At 37.6% G+C, this 14,479-nt stretch overlaps 1 protein-coding gene across 2 annotated transcripts in view; it reads right to left on the reverse strand.

The window, feature by feature from the left end:
• The window catches only part of NFATC3 (nuclear factor of activated T cells 3), a 60,782-nt gene that overhangs the window by 28,058 nt on the left and 18,245 nt on the right, over positions 1 to 14,479 (reverse strand). For both annotated transcript variants that reach the window (XM_062499778.1, XM_062499777.1), the window contains exon 3: positions 8,233 to 8,395. In XM_062499778.1, coding sequence (XP_062355762.1) covers positions 8,233 to 8,395 — 163 coding nt within the window. The remainder of the gene's footprint in view (positions 1 to 8,232; positions 8,396 to 14,479) is intronic.

Consider the following 14,479-nt stretch of genomic DNA (forward strand, 5'->3'; position numbering starts at 1 on the left):
ACGGCAGGCAATTAATGAGAGAGTTTTAGGTCACCAAGTTGTCTTTTATGCAACAAAAACGCTCCTACATTCTTAATGCACACATGGAAAATCCTTTAAAAACGTGGTACGTTAAAGACTATATGGATTAATTTGATCACTGAAGACAGCACTATATAAACTTGGAATTCTGTGGCAGTGGTGAGAACCTTTCCTTGCTGTGGAAAATAAAGAGGTCATATTAATTAAGAAGCATCAACGTGGAAAAAATAAATTAGCATTTTCCCAGATTTTATGCAGATTGTATCTGGGGCATAGCTGGCTCACAAATCATTGGTTCCATACTCTGATCTAAAGAAAATCTTGCAACTTGAAAAGTTTATGAAAAGACTCTTTTCAGTCTCTAATACTTAAATTTTTTACCTCCTTATCCCACAATTTTTTTTTAAACGAAGAAGGTTCAGTCCATGTTTTCCATTTATTGTTGCAGGCCAAGTCTTACCAATCTCCATTCAAGTGTAAAAGTGTCATTTCTTAAGACATACAAACAAAGCTTGGCAAAAAAATATTCAACAGGAAATACACACTTCAGAGTAAACAGGTACTTACAGACATCACTAGTATACTTACAAATAGTCTGGGTTTTTGAACCAAATACCTAATGATGTCACTGAATCCAGAATAATGTCATAATTTCATATGCCTACACTTTCAGACTTCGAATTTAGGAGAAAACATGGAACTGGGGGTGTGTGTATGGGGTGGTGGTGGTAGGGGAAAGATAATTTCATCAGTTAGGTTTTATGCTCAGCTATCAAGTAATACTATGATACCAACAACATTCAGATGGTGTCAAAATCTATTTGATTGTATTTTTAAAGGATTTTTCCTGCAAAACTTTCCAGCATTTATTAGGAAATTGCCAAGCTTAATCAAACTTTCATTGGGGCTTAATACTCAAGTTCTATCTTTTATGCATCTTTTTTTTGCTCGCTAATTGAAGATTATTTCAATGCTCCTTTGCCTTTGTGCAATTATTTCACTGCTTATGGCATTACTGGATTGGTGAAGTAGGCTGATTAGAAATAAAGTTTTAACATACAAATAGGCCTCCCTAAAAATAGGGCATAGTCTTGAAATGCAAGGTAAGTTTGGCATAATCAAGTCCCTGAAGTTAACAATTCATCTTTACCAAATGCACCAGTATCTATACAAAAAAACCTCAGTTCAAATGTGAAGAACAGGGAAGGAACTTCATCTGTCTAAACATCCACAAGTACCTGCTAAGCGTTTACTTCAGATGGGTATATCCAAGGCCTTTCAACACCATGATATGAAAAGCAGGTTGTAAAGAGTTATTTCCCCCTTGGTAGACTCACAGCAGCTGGATGGATTTCAATGACTTCTCTATTCCTTAGAACCCCCAGAGTGACAAGGTAAGGAGGGCAAAAGAGAAGAATGCACGCCGCATTGCAGAGGGTGAAAAATCCCTTTTACTAATCCCTTTTACTTTGGAAGACTGAGCAAAATATGGTACAGCTCACTATGAAACCTAAACAGCCCTAAAGGAAAAGAACCTTCACTGCTTAAATTTCAGTCCAGTTCAAAAGTAAAATACAATTTCTTTTAAAAACTTGATTTAAAGAAAAAACCTCTCAGAGGTTTTATCCTCTGAGAAAAGGGAGATGTGACCCACAAGCCTGGAATCTTTTGGACAGCAGTATCAGAGAGGCAACAGGGCATGGCTTTGATCATCTGAACCTCTTTTCTACAGACATTTCTCCACAAGAAATGGCGTGGAGTGACTTTCCTAAAGAACTGTGAGGACTGCTGGGTTTAAAAGCTGAAGGGCTGTCTGCCAAGCAAGCAGAACATCTATCAACCATGATTTGGGATGACAAGTAAGGGATGACCAGGATCCAAGAGCATGAAGATGAACATAATTTAAAACAAAAGACACCATGACTAGTGCCAGTGATACAATTTACTGTGAATTTATCAACAGCTGCATTTTAAAAAACTTGAAGTAAACCATGGGCATGAAATGAAGAAAACAGAGTTCAGGGTAACTACTCAAAGTCAAACTGATCACAGTCATCCCTTGCAGAGGTGCAGTGAGCATGGACCTATAATCTCCAATGGACAACTTAAAAGAGACTGCAGAAACTGATGGAAGGAAACTCCATCCAGATCTATCATGCAATATCCAAACCACTGGCTCAGAAAGTCTTAACAGCACATTGGAATTTTTTTAAAAATTTCGTTCTGATTCTGCAGAAGTTATAATGTTACAAAAAGTTACATGTCTGATTGTAAAGTTCAAGATCTTGAACCAAACCAACTATTTCAATCCCTCCCTGAAGTACAGTACTATTTTCTATCACTTGATTATTTGGTGTATCTTTCCATCAAGGAAAAGTATCATCAGAAAAGCATCTTCTTTTGTTAAATAATCTTGTAGAGTAGACTGACTTGAACACTTTAAAACAGTAGAGACCTCTGCAATTGTGAAAAAAATAGTGACAGATAAAAGGAACAAACTTTAATAAACTATTAGGAAGGGGCATAAGTCCAATTAAAAACACGTTAAAGGTAGTCACAAAAACAAATAGATCCTGCGAAGGACTAAGGCAAAAGAGTAATGGCAAATATCAGTTCATTATCAGTCATGGTACCATGTGTTTACACATGTACAGAACATTCTTCAAGGTTTAAAAACTTGGATTTCTATTTCTGAAATCTCAGACTTTTACACACTCACTGCTTGCAGACAGGATTGAAAGTGTTTTAAATACTGACTTCAGGCATTTTTTGAGGCGTTTTAGTCCTGTACCATTTTACACTATGCACAAAAGGATGTAATTTAATAGGTAAAATAGTATTAGACTAACACACAGTACATAATTGCCAGTCCCATTTCACCAGCCATCAAACTATCCATCTGCACTCTTGGAAAAAAGGGTGCTATTCCTAAACTACCAACCAACTCCAGATGCTAATTATGCTATGGAGAGTTTTTGGACAAGCATTGCTGGGATAGCAAAGCTTATTCTCACATAACCTGCATAAAAAAAATTAATTAGTAAACCTATGATACAAAAAGCAGATGACTGTTTTTATTGGTTTTCACACACCAATTACTGCATTTTCTCGAGTGAGTAGATGCATCACTGTTGCTATCTGTTTTTGGGATTCTGAAGCAGAAGATGCCTAAATCATCAAACTGTTCTTGAAAGATACATAGTTTTAGAATCTCATCCAAAGGTCGATGTTTTTTCCCAGGATAGGCCATTACACAGTTCACACAGGCTGAGATTTACCTCCTGCCTTTTAAATTTATTGGCAGGTTGCTGTCACCAATCAACCGTAGGCAACTAGAGCTGGCATACAGCCTGCCTTCTGGTGATGGACAAATCAGGAAAAAATTCAAGACAAAAAAGAAAATCAGAAAGTGAAAAGCAGGAAGAATGGGAGGAGTTGCAATACACAGAAAAAGTGTGCTGTTTATTTGACAAAGAGAAGAAGGAGAAGTCCAATACTATACCTGATATTCAAGTAGTAGCATGCATTGGCCACAGAGAACAGCTGGGAAAAGCTGACAGCCACAGAATTACAGGCCAGGAAACATACACTCATTTACACAACCGTTTGTTCATTTATTTTTATCAGATCATCTGACATTGCCTGGATAGACCCTCTCTTGTTGGTTGCAGTTTCTTCCATCAGGACTCAGAGTTTCACAGGCTTTTGAGAACACATTCCCGTCTCAGAACTTTCAAAGCAGTTCAAAGTGAGTTTACTTTTGCTCAATTAGTTTACTTTTTTCTTCCACTGCAGTGCTTGTCATGACTTCAAGCTCTGCAATCACTTTAAACAGAACTGACACTGAATCCCTCTTTTTACAGGTCTCCATGAAACCTCACACAGAAGACAACTCTCTGCTTGTCAGTGTGTAGCCATTTAATTAAACTGGCTTTTATTTAATATTGCTTTTATTTTTGACCACACATCTTGTTTTTTTTTTTTTCAGCTGCAGAACTGCTGAATTGTCCATATGGATTACATGATGCCTCCCCTCCTCTGTACTGTGAATCTGCTACAGGAATAATTTTGCTTATGGCAGAGGAACAGAATGATTCTATCCTTAAACCCTTTTGCAGTATTAGAAAAAGACACTTCTGGTCCAGGCAAATTCTTAACAGTTGCCAGCACTCCAAATCTACCTTGCATACAGGGGGTGTAAGCGGATTCTGTACAGTGCCTGGTGCAGATACATCAGCAGTTGTAGAACCAATCACCCCATCACAGCTCACACCTCCAGTGCCTCCCACAGTGGCCAATGGCCCAGGACAGGCACTCCTCACACACAGAATGGTGCTAAGGAGTAGCTGTGAGCCCACAGTCCCTGAGTACATTACTCTGTATGCTTACAAGATGACCACCATGGATGTGACCTTCTCCCCTAGCAACTGAACTGAAAGGACTGAACATAAAAGGAAATACTACTTCTTGTGCACAACACAGCCTTTATAATTTAGTACCAAAAGGTGTCATTTGATTTAAAATACTTGAGCTCAGAAAATTGCAGAGAATTACATGAGCAGCAGGAACACAACATATAAAACAAATTTGCTTACTGAGATCAGAAAACTAAGATACAAAAGTAAAAAAAAAAAAAAAAAACTATCCCAGAGAGATTCTAATCAAGTGCCCACCTGCTCTAAAAGGCTTTTCTGTTTTTGATCATAAGCATTATCCAAGTGAGGTCTCATGAAGAACCCTTCCATTTCAGACAGAAGTAAAAGCTCATTCCAGCAAATTGCAAGTGCAAACATTATTTTATGTACAATTGGACCCATGGGAAGGATGGCAATTCAAGCAATGATGACGGTTCATTTGGAGTTGGATAAAATGTGACAGCTACTTATTTAAAAGGCTCTGTAGATGGGTGAATTGAAGACTCTAACCTATGAATTAGAATGGTGAAAGCAGGGAGTGCTCAGAGGCTGTCTCCTGGCAATGCACTACAAAATTTCCACGTCATTTGGATGACAAAAGCTCAACGTGCCACCTTTCCCCTTGCAAATCCTTCTGCTGTATTATTTATTCCTTCCCTGTGAAAACCATCAGCACTATCATGCAAATTCTCTACCAAGGTAAAACAAACTGTACCAGATGACAAGGATTAGCTGGAACATACTCCCAAGAAAGCTGAGCTTAAAAATGAAAGGTATCTGCTACTTAGAACGTTTTGCATTAAAAAAAGCTAAAAACAAGGGAACATCATTATAGAATTAGCTTTCTTAAAGTTAAGAGATATACAAAGCAAAGCACGATGCTCCACTTATTTAATTTCCTCCCATTTGGAAATAAGCTGATTAAATGTACTCACAACAGATGATGCCAAATTTGTCAGAAGCTTAGTGTCCTAGCAACAGGTGTGGTACAGTATTAGTAATAATGACATGCACTAATACATTAAAGGCTTGAAGCCATGTACTATCTTAAAAAATCTTTGTTTTTAAATAATACATCAAGTGCACCTGCAGAACTACAGAGGCTTCACAGGTTTGGAAATGAAATACTCCAGCTTTCTATAAAATAATGTTCAAAAGCAAAACAAGTTGTGTAAAAAAACAAAAGCACAGAGGCCTTCAGGCACTCAAAGATGTGGCAGTTGGACTTGACAACCGCTGTAGGTGTGTTCCAATTAAAATAGTCTATTCTATTTACCCACCTCCTTTCTCATCTCTGACACTGGTAAACATAGTTATTTTACACAGGAAAACGCTGAGTACTTTACTGCAATGATCACACACATGAAGTGACTGCTCTAAAGCCAAGAGCAGCAAAGAGAAAGGTCAGAAAAAAAGTAATAATGCATATTGTGACATGGATTTCTGGAATAAGCTTCCAGAACTACTGGAAAACATTTCAGTTTGTATGAAAGTAAAGTTATATTTGCCTGCTTACAGCTATTTAGCATTACCTTTTTTCAAACTCGGCCTTTCCCATGCTGCTTTTCCCAGCAGTAAGTAAAAGTAAATACAAATCAATGCTTTGTCTCATAACAACTTCCCATCTCCTATCAAACACAATTAATTTCCATTCCAGCTGGAAGAAACCAAATTGCGAAGTTGAATATTAATTTGCATTCCATTAATTCATTTTAATTCATTGCATGCATTCATTTTAATTTAGAGAGGCATAGTACAATGCATGTGTTGAAGCATGAGACTGTCAGACACATAAATGCCATTCTCATTTTTAAGACAGCATTCTCGCATAGCAAGGTATTTGACAATTTCAATGCAAATAAATAGCTTTTAAAATCATTGGTCTAAGTCACCCACTACAGATCTGTTTCTTCTAACTTGCACTACTGCAGTTAGAAGCATCTAGTTCTGTAAGCAAAAGAAAGCCTATATATTTGTCAAATCTTACAAATATCAGCATAATTTCCCTTAATGCAAAAACTGGGGCAAAGCATAAGCTGCCAGAGAAAAAAAATTAAACAATATTGAATGCAGTTCACAGGAGTTGAGGAAAGGTTTTTTTTGTCAGCTAAAATCTCTCAGGTTTCTGTCCTCATTAATGATGTGTTAAATTCCACTGCAAACACCTTAACTTATGGAAGTTGTGTCTACTTGTCCTCCACTGATTAAAACAACACAATACTCCATATAAAGAAAGGTGTCTTGCCAGCTTTCCCATTCCAGCCTAGTCCAGGCATCCTCAATTTTCTCTAGTTTGCAGCATACACTTCCCTAAGAAGCACCTGACCCTTGCCTCTACTGTGCTAAGAAACCCTGGAGGTCTGACAAAAAGAGAGTTGCAGCTGGTTAGGCCACAGTATCGTGAGAAGAAAAACACTGAGCAACTCTGCAGGGAACATGGAAGCTGGATGAAGAGCTCAGTCTAAGAATGGAAATGGAAAAACAAGGAAAGACATTCAAGAAAGAAGATGGGATGCAGATAACCAACCCTTTTTAGAGGGAGAGAAAGGAACAACACAAGGTCTTTAAGAGGAAAAAAGGTGTAATGAAAAAGTTCAAGGTAAGTTAACAGAGAAGAAACAGTTTGACAAACAGCCCAAAGAATATGATTAGGAGTCAAGCTGATGGAAGAAATTAATCAGATGAAGAACTTGGAAAGAAGAGGTTGCTTAGACAAATTAAGACCAGCAGATTGTCAAGACACTTAAATTCTGCTAGAATATCTTCATCTAGTCAGATGAAATATAATGATGTGAATACAGAGCGGGACAAAATTCACTTGTCAAAAGAGGAGGACTTCCAAGCTATGAGGAGGAAAACTGATAATGTGCTTATACTGCAGTAAGAGCAGGAGAAAGAATGGGGACTGATTATGCCAATCCTATCAGCACTTTGCATCTGGTCTCCAAGAGCAATAAGTTACTTTCAATACTGGAAGAGGATAAATATATAAAATATATCTTTAATGTATAGACTGTAGCAAAAGATTTAGCACTGACACACTGACTGTAATTTTATTAGAAAAGAACATGAAATATTCTGGATTTGGAGGAAAAGACAAAACCTGCTGTAAACTTCATGTAATCAGATTTTTCTCCCCTCTTTGTTTCATAAAGATTTTGTAACTGTTGTCAGATTTGACTTACAAACAAGCCATTAAATTTTGTCTTAACCTGGTTTGGAACTAGAGACAAAGACCATTAAACAATACTGAAGTAAGTAAAGAGACACTGGTTTCACCTAAGGATGTGGCAAACATAAACCAAAGCAACTTAAGAAGCCCCACAGTTTCTCAGCACCATTTGCCCCATGTTCAGTGAATGAGGATGGGTTCCCTTCCAAGCTGACACCATGGATATTAAAGGATACATCAGTGACTATCCCTATCCAACCCAGAAGCCTTCCCAGCACAGAGCAAGATATTTGTGTACACACCTGAACACTCCAAGTCAGAGAGGAACACATCACATCTCATGCACACAATTATTCCAACAAGACCAAACCTACATATCTTCCTCTTCAAAGAGACTATAATGCCAAAGCCAAGTCTCATTTACCAGGACCTTACATCTAATTCTGAGCTTAATAGTAATTGGTTTTATTGGTCAGCATTTTCAAAATAGTTATGATTACATTTAAGGGAGAAAATCTTGCCCAGGAAAGGCTGTAAGCTTCACAAAAGGTAACAATTCACAGCACTGTAAATACCAATAACTGTAAAAAATTACCTTCTATTCAAGAAAGCCAGACTTCCTACCTTTACTACAGGGTGTCCTCCAGTAGATGCCTTTACTGCTCCTCTGCTTCCTTCTGTTTCATAGTGAGCTCTGTGATGAGTTTTAGGCTGGACTTCTATTTTCAGTTCACACTGCCCATAATGGCTTGGTAAAGGCCAGTCAAGAGGAGGCAATGAAGATGTGCTGCAATCAAGATAAGCACACGGGTTACATGGGCTGTGCCATCTGGTCACAGCACAAAGCCTTCACTGTAAAATACAGACTGTGATGTCACTTCCCTAACAAATCATAACCAACTATCAGCCTAAAATTGTTATGTGAAAATTCCACAGTTTTGTCAGTCCATTAAAATCTTCAACCACAACGGAACTTCTTATTTCCAACACCTGAGCAAAAGAAAGGTACTCCCAGGTGACCCCCAGCTGCACACTACCTGTGCTACTCTATAATGACTTTATATTCACTTTTTAACCTTAAGTATATCAGCAAGCAAATTCAAATGTGGTTTAGAGGGAACAGTCTAAACTCAAGCTGCCAATCATTACATTTTAATTCCACATTATCTTCCAGCTTGCTGTTTTTCCTTTGGCAGGCACTGCATTTTGTTAACAATCTTTAAAATGAACACTAGGTGATCACCCAAAGTTTTAAAAAGCTATTTGTTCTATCTCAGCATAAAGGCTTACTGCAACAGGCAACAAAGACACCTGAAGGTGTGTTCAGCTTGTCCAACAACACACCCTTACACACAGTAGCAAAGTCACTCCAGGGAAGAAGAACAAAATACAGCAATAGAAATAACATGGAAGAACTTCAAACCAATGTTTGTATACCCACCCTTTTACCTGCATGGATTTATAGACTTAAGATTCTAATAAGATGAACAGTCAGATTCAAGCCAATAATTACCTGGTAGAGTAAATTAAATTATGAACATTTAGAAGTGAACAGGTATAGCATTTTTTATCAAACAAAAACATTTGTAATAGAAATAACCTTATTTGAAAATAGTTTTGTACTATCTTACTCTGACCAACAGGAAAAGCAAATTAGGTTTTAAAGTGATGGACAAATATTGGTTTGTATCATCTGCGAAAGCTCAATTTCATTTCTTTCCACTTTACAGGAAGCTGCGTAAAACCCCACCACCAATCAATGCAAATATCCACAAACATGAATAGTCACAGGTCCGTGACAGATAAATGATTCCTTTCGGGGAGTTTATCTAAGACATACAAAAACATATCCACAGTTGAGAAAGAAGATAAATGTTTAGACTGAAGGAAAAAAAAAAGAAAGAAATCTCTGTCTTTAGGAAGTATCTGGAAGGACTTGGGCTCAGCCTGCAGCACCACAGATCTGCCTTTTACCACAGAAATGTCTGTCATTAAGAACGGCAAAGAGGAAGAAGAAACAGCACTGCTTGCTGGCCTCCTCTGAGGAGAACCACCTCCAAGCTGCTGGTCTGCTGTTTCATGGACACCTGTGCTGAGCATTTCAGGAGAGAGCTGGCATTGTAACATAAACCTTCTCTCCTGAAGCACCCTTTGGGAAGCAGTGAGAGGAAGAATATGAAAATTCCCCTTTCTTCTTACTGAAAGGAAGAAACATGAGAAATAAATCATCTCCACAAGCATTCAGTGCACAGCAAAGAGGTTTCTTCCCCCATAAGGAGGTCTGATGACTGGTCCTCCCAGAGCAACAGCATTTGCTGGGTAGGAGATGATGGTGATGCCAACAACAAAAGAGGGAACTGTCAGAAATGCAGTGTAAGCCCAGTCCTTCCAGGTACTCACCACAGGCCAAGATGAACTGCCTAAATGCTACTACTGCCTACCAACTACATCTTGCTGTTCACTTTTATAGCTACTGAGGGAGAAGGATTCAAGTCTTCTGTCTGAAAAGGAAAGAAAAACATCAGGATTAGAAGATACTAAAAAAGGATAAAAAGAAATGTTGCATGTGAGAATTTTTTAATAGTGTTTCTGAAAATCTTTCTATCCCCCATATAACCAAATTTCTGTGTTAAAATAAGAAAGAACTCTGTTAATGCTCCGCAGGCTATACACTAGCTATTGGGAGGGATTATTGAAAGTTGAATGACAAATTCAGTCAAGAAAAAAGTATTTGTTGCTCATGACCACTCTCCATACAGTGTCTCAGAGGCATTTACTCCTCCTGCAATTAACTAACAATAATGTGGCACAAGTTGTATCAGACACAAATTATCTTTTGAAAAAATATTTGGCACACTAGAACAAACATGGAGACAATAAAATAACCAAAACTCAAGATTTTGTCATTCTTTGAATGCAAGTAGAAAATACCAGCATGAAAGAGCAAGGAAGTGCACTGTGCACGTGCAGATGCCTAAAACACTAAGAAACTGCAAAGCTTCCAAAACACAGATTCCCCAGTAAATGACACAGCTTTTGGGGCTGTACTGTAACAAACAGATGTTTTCTAGATGTAGCTGGTCTGACAGTTACAGCTGCTTCCCTTTTGATGTTGGATCTCCAAACTGTTGTTTCTCTCTGAATATTTTTATTGCTGTCTCTATCCCTGAACTTCTCAGCGGCAGTGGATTCTTTAAAGGTTTTAGGGTACTCTGTCATGTACCTTTCTGCCCAGTAGGGGTATCAGTTTTATCTGATATTTATCAGTTTTTGCTTCCACATCATCCTTAGATATTTTTGAGACAAATGCTATAGAGCTACACATTGAACTGAATCAGTGATCCAGCTTTGGTTCATTTTGAAATGTAAATTTTTAAATCCTATTAATTTACTAGAGTCCCAGTTGCCTGTACACCTTCAAGCAAAACTAAGGGGTGGGAAGCAGAGTGGGAACTTCCTAGACAACAGTGTCACCTTTTTAAATTCACATGAGCCCACAAGACTGCACATAAATAACCCAATAGAATACAAGGTCTACAAACTCTTGGTATATTGTATTTTTATTTTATGTAGAATCCAATATCAAATGAGAAAAACAGTGTCAGCCTTAGGTGTGCAAGAAGTAACACATTTGCCTATGTTTTGAATACATTGATATGAAGCAATGCTATTTTATACCAGACTGCTAAACATGGGAAAGTAGGTCTGAAGCTGCCAGCTTTACTGCATTTATATTTCAGTATTAAAATGTTCCTACCTCTTTGTAGCTACTAATTCTAGTAGCAACCTTTCAAAGATACCCTACAGTATTTCCAGATAGTTGGGAAAGTTCTTGTTTCCTTCATTGGGCAAGACTCCCAGATCTCACAGAGAGATACTTTTATTAATTTTTAGTTGCAGCAAAAATATTTTTCTACTTACAGCTCCTCCCAACATTTCAAAAGGGAAAAAGCTCACTGACTACAACGGTTATTCCACATTTTTTCCTCATCCCAAGTTTTTGCAGAGATGAACCCATGGTGTATTCTGTGACAAGCCAATGTTGCAACACAGCAACCCCCTGAGAATCTCAAATCATAAATATGATCCAATACTATGGTTTTCAAGAACTTTTGTAGAGCCAAAATAATGCTGTGGCTGCTCTTCACTGCCTAGAAAAAAAAATCCATATTCTCCTTGGCAGAAAAATTCTTAAGTTAAGAAGTTTTGGGGCCACAAATTCCAGCTGCCACAGTGGCCTGTCAATAGACTTTATTAATTCTGTTTACATTTAAAATACCACCATTCTGCTCCTAGCAGAGCCACAGTTCACAATGCTGCCAGAGTTACTGGTACAGTGAACTGCCACTGGAAATCTCTGTTCCATCATCCCAGAGCACAGCGGAGAGAGGAATAACAGGCAGAACACAAAGGTCCTGTGTTAAACACTGCCCAAACTTCCCTGGATTCATTAATGGTGTATAAACATGGCAGTGATAGCCTCGCTTATTAAAGACCTACAAGGTTCAAAGTTCCTTTGCTTTTCTCACTTAAGTGGGTCCTTATCTACAAAGTCAGTAATTTGCAAACATTTTCTTTTAAAAGTTTTGCCAGTAGAATAGCTGGTGTTATTTCTATTTATCAGAGTAAGGTGATAAATACTTGGCAGACTAACTATCTATAGAAATCTTTCGATGTGAGTGGAGTTCTTAAGATCAAGACTGAAGGCCCAATATAGTTATGGTAAAAATAGGACATAATTCTGTTACTCTCTATTCTTTAGACTTCAAAGAGGAGGATTCAGACAAGAGAAACAGCTTTCCCAAGTATTCCAGTATCTACCACTTTATTTAAACTATTTTTTTTTTCTGAACGGAATAATTACATTGTCAGCCCTCCTATTTTTCAGCAGTAAAATACTCTCAAGTTGCCATTACATATCCACCATAAAAAAGATTTCTGAGCTGTAAATACATCTGTCAAAGCCTGTTTGTTCATCACCACTGGAACCAAGAAACTATTTGATGTCCCATCACCTCTCAGTGTCATAGATTAAATTAATGACACAACAGTCTGGAGACAAACACCAATATATGTGTAGTTTTTAAGTCTACGTGTAAGTCTCTATGAATAACATAAGGGAAGTAAAAGAAACTAGGTTTTATTTCAAAATTTTTGACCCATAAATAAATATTGCCTGGTTAAAGCAAAATGGAAGTGCCATTTATTGCCAACAAATACTGTGGGGCTAAAGAAGGGAAGAAAAAGTTAACGACTCATTAAGTTTACTACCCTGCAAAGTGCCCATTTGCTTGAGACACAAATTAGATTCTCAAGATCCAAACCTAAAATTTACTGTTCCACTAGTCAATCATGTTAAAATTTTAAGTTTAAAGCAAAACATAACCAAGTCTAAAAGCACAAATAACAGAACTGCTATCATTTTCAATTGCATCATCAGTGAGCACTCTCCTAAATACAGCCCCGTGTTACCTGTACCAGTGCTGGCCATGTCTCTGATGGTCCTTAACTCCACAAGACCATAACCAAGGTTAGCACCAGCAATGCTATGATCTTTTATGAATTGTACTTGCAAAGTCTAGTCCTCACCAAAGGTACTGTATTATATCACCTGCTCAGCAGAGATTTCTAGGTCATCTCTAGACTCTTTATTCTCCTTGTTCTAGTAAAAAAGTATTGTAGAACAGACTTTTTGATTTTTTTTTAAACACTTTTTGGAACTTACAACTCAAACAGCAAATGCCCAAAAAAGTAATAAAATTAGTGCATTTGTGGAATATTGGGGTAAAATGCAAATGGGGAGGTTGGATATACTATCACTGCATTAAGACCCCAAAAAGAAAGGGTTTTTTTTAAATGGATGGGAAGGAAAACATGAGTCACAGATAAAACTGTCTTATCCATCACCCTGTGGGGAGGCTGGGGGTGAAAGAAACAGGGATCTTAAACAGTAACAAGAGTAACCATCAATAAAAAAAATTACCAAGTTCATTGCTGAATATTCTATAAAATGACCAACTGAATCTGCCATCCTACCTGGTGAGTGACATCACCTCCACTATTCCCTGTGCAGAAGCTGCTCCCCAGTTCTTTCACTTGTAGGAAGGAATTGCAGTGGTCCTGCCCAGGCCCTTGCCTACACTTATCTTTGACAAGGGAGCAGAAAACAGGACTCGGGGCACAGAATACACAGACATTTTTCATATGCCACTGACTGGCAGATTATGGGTTTCTGTGACCAAATAATAAGCTGTCACATAACAAAACCGTTTGGATGGCATGTGAAATATGACTAATATGCTCAAAAGCATCTTACACATTTTTAGATTTTGTTAAGAATTGCACACTTACTGAAAACAGAAGAATGAAAGAAAATATGGTCAGGACTTGACAGATAAAGTAGATAACAGATTTACAAAACTTTAGAGAGCATTCAGAGCAGAAGGTGCTACCTACACATTCCACACCATGAAACACATGAGGCAAATTACTCCCCCTTCTACCAGAGGTCAGTTATTGCAGCTGAGTGGGCACCTCATCTGCTTGGAATCAATACTGCTTACTTCATGCACTACTTCGTGCTTGACAATACAATCCAGACACTAAAAAGTGTACTATTTTTACTGTACCTTGTAATTTAGACTACAATTAATACAATTGTACATACAATATGGAATAAATGCATAAACAGCAATTACACAATTCTTTATGACAACTAATATGCTCACTTTTGGTCCCCATCATCAACTATTTAGAAACAGTGGATCTTCTTGCATTTGAATTTTATTCATGAAAGGTAAGGGTCAACTTAGTAACCCCGGTTTATAAGAATCAAAATTACAAAATATTATATGACAGAATGAAATGTTTT

Source organism: Cinclus cinclus, chromosome 11, assembly GCF_963662255.1.
Source record: "Cinclus cinclus chromosome 11, bCinCin1.1, whole genome shotgun sequence".
NCBI lineage: Eukaryota > Metazoa > Chordata > Aves > Passeriformes > Cinclidae > Cinclus > Cinclus cinclus.